At 37.4% G+C, this 19694-nt stretch overlaps 1 protein-coding gene across 1 annotated transcript; it reads right to left on the bottom strand.

Annotated features, from left to right (window-relative positions):
* Positions 1–205: 205 nt before the first annotated feature.
* On the bottom strand, positions 206–5305 carry LOC107773134 (8-hydroxygeraniol dehydrogenase-like). Its single transcript, XM_075248663.1, has 5 exons — positions 5149–5305; positions 4474–4587; positions 2037–2547; positions 912–1065; positions 206–630 (listed from the first exon to the last, which is right to left on the bottom strand). The coding sequence occupies exons 1-5, from the start codon at positions 5244–5246 to the stop codon at positions 428–430; spliced, it is 1080 nt and encodes a 359-aa protein (XP_075104764.1). The 5' UTR covers positions 5247–5305; the 3' UTR covers positions 206–427.
* Positions 5306–19694: the final 14389 nt, after the last annotated feature.

The raw sequence follows: 19694 nt of genomic DNA, 5'->3' as shown, positions 1-19694 counted from the left end.
AGTTTTAGTAAATCTATGATTAATGACTAGAGATTGATAAGTTAAGACTTATTTGGGACATTTGTGTAAGATTCCCTTAAATATATACTTTTTGTTGTATTTTTCTAATCATAGTAAATAATATAACCATCAGGTAGGGGTAAATCATGGGTGCATGTGTTTGATAGAAAAACCAGGGATAAGTCTTTACCATTAATATAGTTCTAGGTAAAACCACAAAATAGAGACAAGTCAAATTTCAGCCAACAACAGTAAGGAAAATGACCGATAATTCAAGGTTTAAGAGGAAAAGACAGATATGCAATACTGCCTAATCGCAAAAATTTACTAAATAAACCATAAATAAACTCTTCAAGTTTCTCGCAAAATATAAAATACTTTATTTTTTAATAGTGTTCAGACCAGCTTGCTCGCACGCTAATTACTCTTAATCAGCTGTCAATGTTTTCCCAACATCAAGCACAAACCGATACTTGACATCCGATTTCAGAAGTCGTTCCAACGCAGTATTCACATAATCCATTGCAACAATCTCAACATCTGGTATTATATTATGCTTTGCTGCAAAATCAAGCATCTCTTGTGTCTCTTTCATTCCTCCAATAATACTTCCTCCAACTATTTTCCTCCCTGTAATTTTTAAAAAAATTATTAGTACTTCGATTTTAAGGAAGGGCAACCCGCTGCACTAAGCTCCCGCTATGTACGGGGTTCGGGAAAGGGCCGGACCACAAGAGTCTATTGTACGCACTACGCAGCCTTGTCTTGCATTTCTGCAAGAGATTGTTTCCACGGCTCAAACCCGTGACCTCCTGGCCACGTGGCAACAACATTACCAGTTACGCCAAGACTCCCCTTGTTAATTTTAAGGAAATAAAAAGAAAAGAAAAATTGATATTAAGATACTTTACCCATAATAATGGGAAAAACTGGCAACTCAAGTGGCTTTGGTGGTGCACCAACCACTACAAGTTTTCCATGAGGTTTTAGTATATTGAGCAATGGAAGAATAGGATGGTCTGCTGAAACTGTGTCTATTATGCCATCCAATGTGCTTGCTGCAGCCTATACAAATACAAAGCATAAATGATAACCATAAATTTGCGTGTCAAACTTAACATATGTATAGGGGCGTATGGACAAATTTTTGTAAATGGTGTCAAAATTTATAAAAGAACAAAAATAATAACTTTAATTATCATGCTTCTAAACAAGAAATAGACTTAGTCTATTAGTTTTGTTGAGTCTTAAGTTAGAAAAGGTTCCGAGTTTAATTCCACTTCATCACAATGTTTAACCACAGAGGCTCTCTAAAATATTTGCAAAAAAGTTGTGCTAGTTAAGGTTCAAATCTTTGACCTCTTAGAATAAAATCAAAAGCATAACCAACACACCAAGAGACATTGTATATCAAGTGGTGTCATTTTTTTCCTACTTAATTATCCGTTTCTCACACTATTAATACATATATTTAAGTAGCATTTCCGTCAAAACGGTATCGCGCGACATCGCTTTGTTAAAGATGCATCCACCCCTGCCTATGTATAATATATATTACTACCCCCCCCCCCCCCAATCGTTTAAATTAAAATAGCCGGCAGATGTATAATATAAGTATAATCGTTGTTTCAAATATGTTTAATCAGGGTATAAAATGTATACCAGCTAGGAAAAGTAAATAGTAAATCCGGAAGGCTATTTGTGTAAAGATCCCAAACAATTTTGAGTTGGGCTATTGTGTCGTGTTCATTATTTATATGACATATTGTCCTTAATAGTCCATTCCAGAATTGAATGACGCATTTCTATACTTATAAATACTTTAACTTTAAACTTTCTCTTTTATGCATTTACCCTCAATGAGAGGATTTTATAGCTACACAAATGCCGTGAACTTGCAAAGCTTTTACCCCTTAAGATTTTAGAAGCTGAAATTTCGAAAGTCTTTTTTCTATTAAACTCGATGCTAGGTATAACTACCTCGTATAAATTGAAACTGAGGGAGTAGAATTTCAAGTATAGAATAAAATATTTACCTGCAGTTGTTCAGGATCACGACTGAGCAAGAAAGAATCAGCACCAAGACGTTCAATAGCTTCATCCTTCTTATTAACCGAAGTACTGATCACAGTAACCTTACAACCAAAAGCCTTAGCAAATTTCACAGCCATATGACCAAGTCCACCAAGTCCCACAACACCAATGTTCAATCCAGGCTTATCAAGTCCAAAATATTTCAAAGGACTATATGTTGTAATTCCAGCACATAACAACGGAGCAGCTTCCGCTGGCAAATTCTCCGGCCAACGAACCACGAAATGCTGATCAGTAACCATGAGATTTGAGTAGCCTCCATATGTTGTGGTTCCATCATAATAAGTTGTACTATATGTGGCAATGTGGCTAGGACAATATTGTTCGAGGTCATTGGTACAATTCTCACATTTTTGACACGATCCTACGAGTACTCCAACACCTACTTTGTCACCAATTTTAACTTTCTCGACATTGCTACCTACCTCAGTTACCACGCCCACAATCTCGTGCCTGTGCAACAAAAGTAAGATGCAATATAGTCAATATCTTCAGTTTTAAACTTCATGTTAAGTCTACACTTCCTTCTAAAGGTGGATAGACAATCTTAGGGCCATAAGATTTGGCCCAAGCCCAAATGACCCGTCCAACCCGTCCAAAGTTGGGCTGGTTATTGACCCGCACATTTAAAGTTGGGCTGATTTTTAGCCCAAATTAATTCATGAGTAACTTTGCTAGAATATCTTATAAATAATCTTTTTTGTTTCATATGTTATATATGACCATAACAAAAAAAAATGTCTTATTTAGTAATCATACAATTCATAAGAAAACAATACATATTAAGTAAAGTTTGATAGGAGTTGGCGGGTTGGACTATGACTTAAATTTTAGCTCATCTTAGCCTAATTAGCTTTGACTCAACTTGTTTTGACCTGCCCAAAATCGATCCAAACCGTCCATTTGACACCCCTAGGCAATCTTATAAGTAATGATTGGGTAAAGTGCCGGTGTATCTACCGGGATTACACCCAATAATATTGAAAATTGATGGTCTTGATTTTTTGACAGTCGTTGCCCCACGGGCAAACCTATAGAGTTAAAAATCGAATACGTTACCATAGGATAAGCCAGGGGCAACACTTGCTAAATTTGAAGCTAGGCAAGTGAGGCTAAAGATCAATAGTAGCACCAAAGTGTTCTATTTGTGCAGATCACCCTAACAGGCTAATACGAACCAAACCAGGGTGAGTGTTGTCGGTTCCGGTTCGCCGTTTTACCGGGCGAACCTGGTCCAAACATGGGCCTTCCTGACCCAACTAACAGGTTTACTAGTAAGGTGTTTGTATTAGAAAATAGGAAATTTATCAATATCTCGAAAAAATGTTGGGATAGGATAAGAGTAGTGACACCACTTAGATTTGTAATAGAGCACGCTTTTATTGTAGGGCTCACAGCCTCACAAATGTGAGTTGATGTTATAGTGATGAACTTTTGTGCCCATACTTGCACTCTGTCTCCTTAAAATGGTACCATTATAATTTCTTGAAGGAGTTACAAGAACTAGACACTTATGGACTTATGGTCAATGGTAGAGCTAGAAATTTTAATAACACGATTTAAAGTAATCTTGTATCACGAGAAAAAATTATTTATTGAAAATATTATAGATATTTTAATATTCTTTATATCAAGGATAACTTTTGAAAAAAAGAAAAGAAATTAATTCATTCTTGATATCTGAAAAAATTAAATATTATGGACTATAAAAAAAGGCCACAAATTCAATTAAACTGTATCGGACGGACTCTGACAGCTTAGGGAAGAATGATGGGTCGCTAACGAGGCCCCTAAATGACCGCTCAGAAGGCCTACCTATTTTTTTTTCCAATCTGTCACTTACTCGTACTTCTCTCATGAAAATGGTCTCTCCTCTCTCGGCGGCTTAGACTTATGTCTATAGTCAGTTGCTAAGATGATTCCCATTCAAGCATTCTCATTCAATGTCGAGTAAATAGGAGAAAAATATTAACCACGTATTAGAAAGGAATTAAAATATGGTCCGAATCAAATATTTGGTTTCAAACCAAAAGGAAAGACAAACTACTGAAACTAGCAGGCCAGAGGGAAGAAAGTACGTGATCTCATGCGATATTATTTTCTTTCCTTTTTTGCTCACAAACGAAACAATAAAAATAAATCCTATCAAAAAGTTTCCTTTCTCACCCAAAGTCTTCATAGCTTAAAATTTGGACAAATTACAATACTGATCGGTCGCCACAATTAATTGTATTCACTAGCTAAAAAGTATATATTATATATATAATAAATATACATACAAAAAATATATTTTATCGATTATTATTTTAAGAGCCACAAAAATATACGTTTCTCTTAAATTTTTATATGAGAGGAAAATGAGGACAAAATTGAATTTACCCGGGCACAATAGGATACTTGGAATTGCCCCACTCATTCTTGAGCATATGAAGATCTGAGTGACAAATTCCACAATACAACACTTTGAACTGCACATCATTCTTCCCTGTAGCCCTGCACCCAGAAATGAACAAACAAGAATAAAAAAAAAATATTATGAGCATTTAAAAACACTATGATCAACAAAACTAGAGTTTAGCCACCATATATAGTTATAATTCCACCAAGATTTGCAAATCCAAAAAGACAAAGAAAACACTAGGTGATCTTTTCTCATCTGTCGAAACATACCGAGTGGTAACTAATATTGTGCCGGTGGCAAGTAGCATCACACATGCAGGTCATTGTTGTTATTTGTGTATATTTGTGCTGGTGGTAAGTAGCATCACACAAGCAAGTCATTGTCATTACTTGTGCGGATGAAATGCAACAAATACCCATTGAATTAGACGAGGTGTGCAAATCAACCTCGACACCAACGTAGTTATTAAAAAGAAAAAAGGAGGGTCATAACTCTACCTAAGTTGTAAATGTAACCTTAACCCTATTCAAAAATGCACCCAAGCAAACCAAAAAAATAAAGGGAATATATACTCTTTGTATATAGTAAAAAGCAAAAGGCCTAGATTATACTTTTCCATATTTTTCTCTCTTTTTTGAATCAAAGCAACATACCTTCTTGAGAAGTTGAAAGGAGAAAGAACACCAGATGTGTCACGGGCAGCCCATCCAAAGGCTTTGATTGGGTGCTCAGTTTCTGGGGATTTCGCCATTTTTTCACCAAAAATGTAGTTAGAGAGTCACCTAAAAAATCAGAGTACAAAATGTGCACAAGTTAAAACCATGAGGCCGTTTGGTATCCATATTTATAATGTTGCACATTGGGGATGTCACTTGCCTGGCCCCATCATCATTTTTGAATTCTAAAGGATAAAAAAAGAAAAAAGGAAAATAAAGAAAATAATTGAAAACATAATTTTTAAAGATTTTGTCCCTTTATTAGAGATAATATTTAAAGAGAAATATGATTGTGAAAAAGTTAAGGAAATAATGAGATTGAAGGTTACATGCCTATTAAGCCTAAATTAAAGGAGAAGCTCTGTCAATATTTTCTTTTTTGTTATGATCTTTTCCAAAAGAGAGCAATGTGAATTAAATATGAGATATGATCCTTTGTAAAATTTTGTACCAATTCAAGAAAGTGAATCTCTGATTGATTACAGTGCAATTGCCTTAGATTTCTTTTATTCCATACTAATCTTTGTCATTCATCTTACAAAAGGAAATACAATTTTTTATGCATCAGATATTCAATAAGCAATATGCGAAATATTCATAAGTTTTTGATAAAATGAATCACAGATGGTGTTTATGCCAAACTAATAAAGATAAGAAATATATCTTTTATATATTTATTTAACAACAACAACAACAACAACACAGTAAAATTTCACCAGTGGGGTCTGGGGAGGGTAGAGTGTACGCATATGTTACTCCTACCTCGGAGGGAGTAGAGAGGCTGTTTCCGGGAGACCCTGGGCTCATAGACACTAGATCTGTAACAACAAAAATCTGAAAAATAATATCAGCAATGCAAGAGACATCAAATAAATGAAAAAGCAGTAAAATAAATATTATGCAAAAGTGTGAAACATAACATAAATTTGGGTCATCACTTGTGTTGCAATGAAATTCTACGTTCCGAGACCTTAAAAACCTCCCTTAGCACCACCTCGATTTGCGTGCGCAGTCCGAGCGCGTAGCCGGAAAGCTTAAATCGGAAAATCTGTGAAAAATGATAAGTTTTGACTATAAAATGAATAAATTTGACTTCGGTCAACGTTTTGGGTAAACGAACACGGACCCGTAATTTGACGGTGCCGGAGGGTCCGTAGGAAAATATGGGACTTGAGCGTATGCCCGGAATCGAATTCCGAGGTCCCAAGCCCGAGAAGAAATTGTTTAAAGAAAATTGAAATGAAATTTGCTTAGAACATGATGGTATCGGGGCCCGTATTTTTGGTTTCGGCGCCCAGTACAGGTCTTATATATGATTTAAGACGTTTCTGTGGAATTTGGTGAAAACGGATGTCATTTGACGTGATTCGGACTTAAATTGCAAAATTGATATTTAAAGAAGTTTTGAGAAATTGCATTGATCTCGAGGTTTAATTTGATGTTCATGATGTTATTTTGGTGATTTCATTACACGAATAAGTCCGTAGGATGTTCTTGAGGTTTTTTGTGCACTTGGTTTGGAGTTCCGATGGCTCGGGTGAGTTATGGGTAGGTTCAGGATGTTTTAGACTTAAAACCAGAAGTTGCAGGTCTCTGAACCCGCCAGTGCGGTCCGCACAAAAACGTGTGCCACCGCGGAAGAGGGCCAGTGCGGTTTGCGGTCGGTTTCGTGCGGTACGCGGTAGCGGTCTGTGTGGTCGCGGTCCATTTCGTGCGGTCCGCACAGGGCACTGGACCGCAGTACCCTCAGGAAGGCCTATGCGGCCGCAGTCCATTTTGTGCGGTCCGCACAGAGGGTCTGAGAGGGGTATAAATAGACGAGATTTTCAGTTATTTTGCATTTTTCAAAAACCCCAAAAAACATAAGAGGCAATTTTTTCAAACAACCTTTCTTCTCCAAATCAATTGTAAGTCATTTTTTAACTAGTTTTCTTCAATCATTAACATCTTTTAACATGATATCAACTTCAAATCAATGATTTTCATGGGGGAAATTGGGTGTTTTGGGTAGAAACTAGGTTTTTCAAAAATTGGAGATTTGGACCTCGATTTGAGGTCCGATTTCAAAACAAATTACATATTTGAGCTCGTGGGGGAATGGGTAATCGGGTTTTGACCACGTGGGTCCGGGGGCGATTTTGATTTTTTGGGTAAAATTTTGGAAAACTCATTTTCATGCATTCAAATGATTTATTTAGCGTTTATTGATGTAATTAAGTAACTTGTGGCTAGATACGAGCGAATTGGCGGAGGAATCAAGGGGTAAAGCTATAATTGAAAGTTGAGTTGTATTCGAGCCATCGAGGTAAGTGTTTGGTCTAACCTTAGCTTGAGGGATTAGGAGTTGTATCTTATTTGCTACATGTTAATTGTGGAGTACGACGTATAGGCATGGTGACGAGTATCTATACGTTGGTGTCAAGCATGCCCGTGAGTCTTGTATTATAATTGTTATGACTCCGTTGTGGTTTATTGCGCTTCATATGTTATTATCACCATTGTTCCCTTGCCGGGATGTTTGTTTGATATTAATGATCCATTGCCGGGATTTTTTTTTGATAGTATTGTTCCCTTGCCGGGATGTTTGTTTGATATTATTGTTCCATTGCCGGGATGTTGTTGAAATATCATTGTAGCATTGCCGGAAAGTTGTTATATTGCTCTTGTACCCTTGTCGGGATTCCTTGTGATTATTGTTGGCTTGTAAATGAGAGCGGGTGGTACGCCTACCACAAGATATAATGAAATGGGAGCGGTTGGTATGCCTACCACAAGATATAATAAAATGGGAGCGGGTGGTACACCTACCACAACATATAATGAAATGGGAGCGGGTGATACACCTACCACAAGATATAATAAAATGGAAGCGGGTGGTACACCTACCACAACATATAATGAAATGGGAGCGGGTGGTATGCCTACCACGAGATAAATGAAATGGGAGCATGTGGCACGCCTGCCACGAGATACAGGATATGGGATCGGGTTGCACGCCTGCAACAAGACGTGAAAAGAAAGTGAAATCTGCCTTAGTTTCCCTTATTCTTGTTAGTGGTTGGATTTTGATTGCTTTATACTTCTCTTGATATTTTGTTTTACCTGCTATTCCCCGAAGCATGTTTCCTTCTCCCATCCTTACTTGTTTATTCCTGCTTTACTCTTCGTTGTATATCATATAACTACACAGGTTTATCTGGAGTCTGGTCCTAGCCTCGTCACTACCTCGCTGGGGTTAGGCCAGACACTTACCAGCACATGGGGTCGGTTGTGCTGATGCTACACTCTGCACTTATGTGCAGATACCGGAGCAGCATTGGGTCAGCAGAGTAGCTTGGGAGCCAGCATTCAGTCCACCTAAATTCCGAGGTAGTCCTGCAGGCGTTCGTAAGCCCGACGTCTCTTCTATCAGTTATTTTGTTCTGTTATCATTTTATCCGAGACAAACAGTGTTCCTTCTTTCAAACGTATGTATGTAGTAATCATAGATAGTCCGTGAATGTTGTGACACCAGTTTCTGGGTAGAGTCATATGTTGATTTCCGTATTATTTTGGTTTATTTCGTTTAAGTCTTCCGCTTAATCTCATATTTCGCTATTATTTAAATATTTATCACATGTTAAAGTAAGTTGTTAAAAGGATTAAAACAAAGAAGTAAGGAATTTTCTAAATTTCGTGGCTTGCCTAGCTTCTACGAGTAGGCGCCATCATGACTCTCGAGGGTGGAAATTCGGGTCGTGACAAAATCACTAGCAGTTCCAGATAAAATACTATCATACTCGTCAGAACAAAGAGGGAAACGGGGACAAAGAGAAAAATCGCTCGACGATCCCTTAACCTACTATCGCGCCCGGATTTTTCACCCTCGGGAGTCGTGATGACGCCTACTCATAGAAGCTAGGCAAGCCACGAAATTCAGAAATCTTTAACTCCTTTGTTTTAATCTTTTTAACAACTTGCATTTAACAGGTGATAACTATTAAATAACAGCGGAATGTGAGATTAGCGGAAGACTTAGGCAAATATAAAACTAAAATAATAAAAAATCCAACATATATCTCTACCCAGAAACCGGTGTCACAAAATTCACGGACTAACTATGATTTCCACATACAAATGTTTGAAAGAAAGAAACACCGTCTGTCTTGGATACAAGTGATACAGAACATAATAAAAGATAGAGGAGACGTCGGGGCCTGCTAACGCCTGCAAGACTACCTCGGAGTCTCGGTGGACTGAAGGCTGGCTCCCCTACTGCTGCTGACCAAGCACTGCTCTGGTATCTGCACAGAGTGCAGAGTGTAGTATCAGCACAACCGACCCCATATGCTGGTAAGTGCCTGGCCTAACCCTAGCGAGGTAGTGACGAGGCTAGGACCAGACTCCAGATAAACCTGTGCAGTTATATAATATACATCGGAAAATAAAGAGGAAATAAGCAGTTTAAAAGGGAGAGGGAAATATGCTTCGGGGAACGTATCTAATTTAGCAAAAACTAAATAGAAATCTGAAAGGATAGTACAATATTTACAACAATTTTATAACACCACTGTTGTGGCGCGCAACCCGATCCCTTAACATTTAACACTATTGCGGCGTGCAACCCGATCCACATATATAACTGTTGCGGCGTGCAACCCGATCCACATATATAACTATTGCGGCGTGCAACCCGATCTACGTATATAATTGTTGCGGAGTGCAACCCGATCCACATATATAACTGTTGCGGCGTGCAACCGATCCAATATAATATAATAATAATGTTGCGGCGCGCAATCCGTTCCAAATATACAATCAATAATAATCATAATAACCGTCCCGGCAAGGGATCAACAATAAACTACACTATCCCGGCAAGGGAACTCAACAGTACAAGTGTATACGTCCCGACAAGGGAGAATCAGCTATAACTAATCTTAACTCAACTCCTACTCATCTCAGTTATCACCATTACTCAATCACAAGTAAATTCCACAAGAATAACTAAGTCTTTGCTCAATGTCAAGAATTCATCCATTAAAACATCCGTAGTATCCTTTAAGAATACAACAAGTATCAATTTAAGACTCACGGTCATGCTCGACACCAATGTAGATACTCGTCACCATGCCTATACGTCGTACTCAACAAGAAGCAATTAGCAAATAGGACTCAACTCCTAATCCCTCAAGCTAAAGTTAGACCGGACACTTACCTCGAACTTCCACGACCAACTCAAGCCTCAAACACTGCTTTTCATTTCAAATTTGGCTCCAACTCAATCGAATCTATACATAATCGACTTAATAACATCAATAAATGCTAAACAATCCAATTCCAATGCTTAATTATAGCTTTCGAATCATTCTTCCCAAAAATCGACCCCGGGCCCGCTTGGTCAAAACACGAGGTTCGGACCAAAACCCGATTACCCATTCACCCATGAGCCCGAATATGTAATTTGTTTTCAAATCCGACCCCAAAACGAGGTCTAAATGATAAATAATCAAAATCCCTAATTCTACCCAAATCCCTAATTTTCTACCCTTAATCATATGATTTAGGCCTAGAAATCTAGTGGGTGTTGATAAAAATGGAAGGAAACAAGTTAAAGATTACTTACCCAAGATATTATGGTGAAGAAATGCTTCGAAAATCGCTTAAGAGCTTTGGAGAAGACGAGGTTTGTGAAATTTTGCAAAAATCCAGTAAGTGTTCTGTTTTTGAGACTTTTAAATAACTGGGCAAAATTACCCTTCGCGTTCGCGAGAGACCCATCGCGTTCGCGATGAGTCAGGCCTGAAGACCTTCACGTTCGCGACATAGGGCTCGCGTTCGCGGAGCTTTTGCCCCTCGAGCCCTTGTGTTCGCGTCCAACGGTTCGCGTTCGCGTAAGATAACTACCCCATCCCCTGCCCAGGCTCACTTGGCCTTCGCGTTCACGTGGCCAGGACCGCGTTCGCGAAGGGATAACACCCCACTACCTCGCGTTCGCGACCTGTGCTACGCGTTCCCGTAGAAGGAAGTTCCTTCAGCAAACATTAATGCATCGCGTTCACGTGGGTTCTTCCGCGAACACGAAGAAGAACACATCAGTACACCAGATCGGTTGTTTCTGCAATTTTTCTTAAGTCCAAAACTTCCCGAAACACATCTGAAACACACCCGATCCCTCGGGGCTCCTAAACCAAACACACGTACTAACTCAACAACATCATACGAACTTATCCGTTCGATCAAATCGCCAAAATAACCTTAATAACAACGAATTAAACCTCAATATCAAAGATTTTCCTCAAACTTCTTAAAACATCAACTTTAGCAATTTAGGTCCGAATCACGTCAAATGACATCCGTTTTTCACCAAATTTTACAGAAATGTCTTAAATCATAAATAAGACCTGTACCAGATGCCGGAACCAAAATACGGGCCCGATACCATTATGTTCTAATCAAATTTTATTTCAAATTTTCTTAAATAATTTCCTTTAAAAATTTATTTCTAGGGCTTGAGACCTCGGAATTCTATTCCAGGCATACGCCTAAGTCCCATATTTTCCTACGCACTCTCCGAGACCATCAAATCATGGGTCCGGGTCCGTTTACCCAAAACGTTGATCGAAGTCAAATTAACTCATTTTATAGCCAAATTTTATCATTTTTCATAGATTTTCATATTTAAACTTTCCGGCTACGCGCCCGGACTGTGCATGCAAATCGAGGTGATGATAAATGAGGCTTTTAAGGCCTCGAATGCATAGAATTTTATTTTAAAACAAGTGATGACCTTTTGAGTCATCACACCTACAACCCTAATGCTCGACCTCTCCACCTTCCTATCAAGAGCCACATCCTCAGAAATTTGGAGATGCGCCATGTCCTGTCTAATCACCTCGCCACAATACTTCTTAGGCCGCCCTTTACCTCTTCTCGTACCTTCCAAAGACAACCTCTGACACCTCCTAACCGGGGCATCTATGCTTCTCCTCTGCACCTGCCCGAACCATCTAAGTCGCGCTTCCTGCATCTTATCGTCCACCGGAGACACGCCCACCTTCTCCCGAATATCTTTATTCCTAATCTTATCCAGCCTAGTGTGCCCACACATCCATCTCAACATCCTCATTTCTGCTACTTTCATCTTTTGGATATGTGAATTCTTGACTGGTCAACACTCAACCCATACAACATGGTCGATCTAACCACTACTCTATAGAACTTACCTTTGAGTTTTGGTGGCACAGTCTTGTCGCACAGGACTCCAGACGCTAACCTCCATTTCATCCACTCCACTCTAATATGGTGCGTAACATCCCCGTCGATCTCCCCATCTCCCTTGATAATTGACCCTAAGTACTTAAAACTTTCTCTCTTGAGGATGACCTGTGGGTCAAGCCTGACTTCCACGTCCATTTCCTCCATCACATCACTGAACTTACATTCCATATATTCCGTCTTAGTCCTACTCAACTTGAAGCCTTTAGACTCCAGGGCCTGCCTCCATACCTTCAGTCTCCCATTAATGCCACATCACGTCTCATCAATCAAAACTATATCATCAGCGAACAACATACACCATGGCACCTCTCCTTGGATAAAGTGTGTCAATGGGTCCATCGCCAGGGCAAATAAAAATGGGCTGAGCGCCGATCCTTGGTGTAACCCCATAACCACCGGAAAAAGCTTTGAGTCACCTCCCACAGTCCTAACCCGAGTCATAGCTCCATCATACATATTCTTTATCGCCCTAATGTAAGCCACCGATATACCTTTCGCCTCCATACATCTCCAAAGGACGTCCCTAGGGACCTTGTCATACGCCTTCTCTAGGTCAATAAATACCGTATGCAAATCCCTCTTCCTATCCCTGTATTGTTCCATAACCCTCCTGATAAGGTGGATAGCTTCCGTAGTAGAACGACATGTGATGAACCCGAACTGGTTTTCCGATATAGACATCGCCCTCCTTATCCCTCCTTCCACCACTCTCTCCCAAACTTTCATAGTATGACTTAGTAACTTGATACCCCTATAGTTATTACAATTCTGGATATCCCCTTTGCTTTTGTACACCGGAACTATTGTAGTCCACCGCCACTCATCAAGCATATATATTTATTTATCACCTAACTATAATTAAGTAATATATAGTCTCACTTAGCTTTAAATATTAAATTGATCGATTTAGTGTAAATATTCGATGTTCTCCGTTTCAGTTTATGTGAACCTATTTTTTTTGTTCTGTTCCAAAAATAATGCCTCCTTTCTAAATTTGAAAATAATTTAGCTTAAAATGTCAATTCTACCCTTACTGAGAAGCTTTTATAACTACACAAATACTCTGGATCCCTTTTTGATTTGTTTAGGATTACAAATTTTAAATTTTTTTATTTTTTCTTAAACTCCGTGTCCAGTCAAACGTATTTACATAAATTAAAACAGAGGGAGATATATTTGTTGTTTCGTTTTTTGGGGTTGAACATTTAGTCCTATCCTTTAGGTTATGCTCCAATACCCTACCCCCCAACCAAAACCATTCTTTTGAAGGTTTTTGGATTACTTTATGGTTTTGTACTTTTCAACTCTGCATTGAAAGTACGTTGTTGAATTTAATGTCAACACCTCGTATACACCAAACGTTTGTTGAACATTTAACGTATGTGGGCATTGTTGCTTCTTTTGTAATCTTTAGGATTGTGCTTAGGTCATCTCCTATCCTCCGCCCATTTTCTCATCCAAATTGAAATTAATTTTAAAATGAAGTAAAGTTACTCAAATCATTATTTTATTTTTTACTTCAAAAACGAAGATTCTATTTTATATTCTTCTTTCTTCAATATAATATTATTATTTTTTATTTAAATTTTATTTCCTTATTTCTATTAAAGAGTTCTAGAATTTTTTCTTTTTTACATATTCATCACATATAATTTATATTCCTTTCTTATATAATCATTTAATATAAAATTATTTTATATCATGTATTTTTAAATAATATAATTTGTAAGTAAATATTATAGATTATATATATAAATAATATAATTTATAAGCAAATATTATAGATTATATATATTAACGGATAATTCAAATAAAAGTGAAATCATTGAGATACAAGATAATTAAATACATATTATATTATGGTAAAATTCAGATCAAATACTGCATAAATATTCAACTTCCACCTCCAGTATGCTCACATAAATGATATATTAATGCATTACGAAATGCAAAATGAGCATCTTTGTCCTTAATTCTTTTTTCGAGCTACAATTTTACATAAAAAATAATAAATGCACGAAAATTTATTTATCAAAATTATACGCCAAAGTTAAGATGTAAAATTAATTTTATAAAAATATTACATAAGTATAATTAGGTATGTATAGAGAGATAAATTAAAAGAGTTAAATACTAAAAATAATAATAAAGTAATAAGAATCGTAATGGAAGAGGTAAATCGTGTCACTCCAAATTTGGAGTGACACTATTCATCCCTCAGTTTGCAGCAAAAAATACAGCAGCGTTGGAGCCAAATTTCTCCAAAAACCAACTGCATTATGGCAAAATGCAACAAAGTTTGAGATGAAATAGTGTTTAGCTATATATATATATATACCTCAAAATTCACTAAGGCAAAAACATATTAGGTTTTGAGCTTACTAAAGGGAATGACTTAGAGCCCGTTTGAATTAACTTATTTTAAGTGCTTTTAAGTCAAATTTGTAGCGTTTGGATATAATAAAAAAGTGCTTCTAAACACTTGTTTTAAGCTAAAATGACCCCAAAAAATAAGAAGCCAAAAGCTAAAAGCTAGAATTCCTAACTTATGACTGTCACACCTCCTTTTTACCCGAGGGGGATATACGAGATTTTTTCCAATTAAAGTGAATTCCTAACTTATGACTGTCACACCTCCTTTTTGCCCGAGGGGGGATATACGAGAGTTTTTCCAATTAAAGTGACATTAATCGAAATGAGATTATTTATTTATCTATTCAGAGTCGCCACTTGGAATAATTTATGGTGTCCCAAGTCACCAGTTTATTTTAAATCCCTAATCGAGGAAAATTTGACTTCGTTTAAAGTCTACGAAACCAGAAAGACTAGATAAAGAATTCTGATAACCCGGTAGAAGGTGCTAGGCATTCCCGGATTCCGTAATTTTAGCACGGTCACTTAGCAATTTATACTTGGCTTATTTCGTCTAATTACCCATTTTAATGCTTATTTTACCTTTTACCCCTATTAATCACTTGATGATCCATATTTAAAGAATTAATCTTAAGATGAGTTACGCGTACGTATACTCAATTCCTAACACTTAGTTTATTTAAAAAAAAGGTTTGGCCAAAGTTGCGCGAACATATACTTTCAATTTATTTGAGAAAAACGTAATCATAATAACAATTTAAAACTCGCGCCTAAAGCATTTCTACGAATGTTTGATTAAGACATTTTAATAAATAAAAAAACGTTTAACCATGGTTACATGAACATATACCTTGGCATCACAACTATGTTACGCATGCGTATACATAATTGCAAGAGTTAGTCTAATTTTAAAGTGAACCTAAAATTGCGATTATGTCTCTAAGTATTCTACATCATTTAGCTAGGTGTAAATGTTCAAAACTATGTGAGATATTTATTTAATTAATTAGACAGTTCACATATTAGCGGCCCATTTGGTAAATTAATTCACTTTGCCCAATTATCCCCTAATGTTGAAACACCATTTAAAACTCAAAATTCCCAAAATAATGTCAACCCCAAATCTGGTTCCTTGTATCCTACTATCCACTAATTATAAAAGTCTAAAACTTAATTCTTAATCCCAAAACCCATTTAAATAAGGTCAACCAAACAAACTTCATGATCATTATCTAACAATAAAAGCTAACAGAATGTAATACTAATAAACATAAATTCAACCTCAGTTAACAAATTAACATTAATCGTGAATTGATATTAAGGCTAACAACATCTAGCAACCAAAAAAAATGACCAACAAAAATGTGATATGGCATATTAAATCAAATCATCAATAAATTTGCTGAATTAGTCACAAACATTAAAGCAGTAGAAATGAACAAAGTGATCGAAATGGACCTTCTAATAGCTGAAATATAATCTTCAATACATAAGGAGCAAAGATCTGCTAAAACTTTCGTACAAACAAACTACTGACCCGAGACCCACGTCGGAAACCTTGAACCCAACTCAAAAAAAAAACGCGACTGAACGTGAGTGATCTTATACAGTTGAAGCGAAGCTCTGTTTGTTGACAAATATGGTGCGACATCGACCCTTTTTTGGGGAGTTTAGTGCTGTATTTTAGCTGCGTAAAACGTGGTTTTGGGGTGATTCAAAGCCGATGTTTTGGATAGTTTAGAGAGTGTCTTTGGGTGATTTTCGGGCTGTTTAAAGAGGCTGATTTGGAGGTCATTTTTGAGGTATTTTTGGAGGATATTTTTAGCTCGTTTTGGAGCTATTTAGGAGCTGATTTGGAGAAGATTTTGTGGCTTTTTAGCTTCTGTTCTGAAGTGATTTTTGTAGGGGTTTTAATGTGGAAACAGGGCTGGTTTTTGGACTATTTTTGCAGCTGCTTCAACTACGTTTTCTGAGCTGTTCGGAGATGATTTGGGGGTGTATTGGAGCTAATATTTGGTGGATTTCGTGGTTGATTTTCATGGCTTTTTGGAGTTGAAGTTTGGGTTATAATGGAGTGTTTTTGGCGGAAGAAGAAAGGCAACAGCTATTGTGTTTTGTTCTTAGAGAAAGAAGCTGATGCACATCTTTTTTAAAAAAAAAATCTCTAGGGTCCTTTCTTTCATCTGTTTAGGTCTAGTCTAAATATGTGTGTCCTTCAATTTATAATCTAGCTTAGGGAATTTATTGGTTGAAGAGATAAGAATTGTGAGTGTGATTGTCTGGGGTAGGTGATATATGTAGGAAATTGCTAGGAAAGTACATGTGAATTAGTTATCAAATGATAAGAGAGAATCTTTTGCCATGTGACAATTTTTCATTGGCTCCTTTTTTTCCTTGATAATTACTAAAACAAATCTACTCCTACTAAATAAGTAAATAAAAGCAAGGTAAAATTACTACACTCAATATTTATTTCTCAAAACCTCTCACTTAAAATTAACTAAGCTAAATAAAATTACATCTCTTTTTTTTTTCTTTGTTGAAACTTTTCTTTCTTTGTAAAATGAAAATAAAACTAATACTCTAGAAATATGTAACTCCTTTTGTAATTTTCAATTTATCTAAAGTATACCTATAAAAAGGTGAAATAAACTAAAATATTAAAATTAAACTTGAAATCTATTTAAATACTAAAAAGTTAGTGGAAAACCAAAAATGGTCAAAAATTAGGTGCTCACAACAGTCCCTCTTTGCTTGGAAATATGAAGAGTTTTTAGGCGAAGACAAAGTGAGTTGTGTGACTAATTTTTGACCAAATTTTTATTCAAAAGGGAAAATAAACAAAGAAAATGGTGCAACCGAGTCATGGTTTTGGACAACCTACATATCCGGGCTATAAGGGAATCAGGTCGTGTGTAGTTCAAGAAAAATGATGGAATGATGAGTTCGAGGGTCGAGCGAGGTTTCGTCAAGGCTCCGGTCCGTGGTGCTGTTATTACATCAAAATCAAAATGAAAAAGACTAACTAAGCCTATCAGCTACGAGTTACAAGATTCCTATATATGAGTCTTCTGGAGCTTGTTCTTGCGTCATGGCTGGTTCTTTATGCAGACTCTGATCTGAATCTTGATGTTTGTTAGATGCAGGTACTGGTTCATTTTTTTAGCTTTCTCGGATCAAGGCGGGACATGCAAAGCTTATGACCTCAATCATGTGTTGAGCAACCCACATCTTTTCTCCGCTTCTGCACTTTGAGTTCACTTCTTCTTCTTTTCTTCTTTTTCTTTTATTTTGGATTGAGACTTCTTCTTTTGATCATCTCGAACCCTGTGTCTCGAGGTATAACCTGCTCAGACACCAAAACAAGCGAAACGAATGAAATTTTTCTGCGCTAGTTTTCACTAGGAAACTTTCGTGAGTTATTTATAACCAAAACTCAATACTACTTCATTATTGAAAGCAATAAAATCAGGATTGTGTATCCTTAGGAAAAAGAGATTAAGAAGTGGAGACCCAATATCTATAATGAAATCAACTAGGGTTTGGAGACCCTATTGTTGAAAAATTATCAACTAGGAAGTGGTGATCCTATGTTGGCATCAGGTTATGCTGGCATTAACTAGGGAACGAAGACCCTATGTTGGAAAATCATCAGGTTATGCTGGCATCCACTAGGGAATGGAGACCATATAATGGAAAGTCATCAAGTTATGCTGGCATCCACTAGGGAGTGGGGAGCCTATATTGAAAAGTCATCAGGTTATGCTGGCATCAACTAGGGAGTGAGACCCTATATTGAAAAGTCATCAGGTTATGCTGGCATCAACTAGGAAGTGTGACCCTATGTTGGAAAGTCATCAGGTTATGCTGGCATCAACTAGGGAGTGAGACCATATGTTGGAAAGGTCATCAGGTTATGCTAGCATCAACTAGGGAGTTGGACCCTTTGTTGGAAAAATCATCAGGTTATGCTGGCATCAACTAGAGAATGAGACCTTATGTTGGAAAGGTCATCAGGTTATGCTGGCATCAACTAGGGAGTGTGACCCTATGTTAGAAAAGTCATCAGATTATGCTGGCATCAACTAGGGAGTGGGACCCTATGTTGGAAAAGTCATCAGGTTATGCTGGCATCAATTGGGGAATGGGACCCTATATTGGAGAGGTCATCATGTTATGCTGACATCAACTAGGGAATGGGACCCTATGTTGGAAAGGTCATCATGTTTTGGTGGCATCAACTAGGGAATGGGACCCTATGTTGGAAAAGTCATCAGGTTATGTTGGCATCAACTAGGGAGTGGGACCCTATGTTGGAAAAGTCATCAGGTTATGCTGGCATCAATTGGGGAATGGGACCCTATGTTGGAGAGGTCATCATGTTATGCTGGCATCAACTAGAGAATAGGACCCTATGTTGGAAAAGTCATCTGGTTATGCTTGCATCAACTAGGGAGTGGAGACTCTATGTTGGATCTAGGGAGTGGTGACCCTATGTTGGCATCAGGTTATGCTGGCATCAACTAGGGAATGAAGACTCTATGTTGGCATCAACTAGGGAGTGGTGACCCTATGTTGGCATCAGGTTATGCTCGTATCAACTAAGGAGTGGAGACCCTATGTTGGCATCAACTAGGGAGTGGTGACCCTATGTTGACATCAGGTTATGCTGACATCAACTAAGGAGTGGAGACCCTATATTGGCAAAACCACTAAGCAGTGGAGACCTTGTGTCTAAAATAAAATCAACTAGGGATTGGAGAATTTATGTTGGAAAATGCAGTTAGGGATTGGAGACCTTATACTGCCATGATTTTGAATTTTTCTTCTTTTCTTTCTCTTTATTTCAT

The sequence above is a fragment of the Nicotiana tabacum genome, unplaced genomic scaffold (assembly GCF_000715075.1).
Source record: "Nicotiana tabacum cultivar K326 unplaced genomic scaffold, ASM71507v2 Un00011, whole genome shotgun sequence".
Classification (NCBI taxonomy): Eukaryota; Viridiplantae; Streptophyta; class Magnoliopsida; order Solanales; family Solanaceae; genus Nicotiana; species Nicotiana tabacum.
This window is presented reverse-complemented; position numbering and strand designations above follow the sequence as displayed.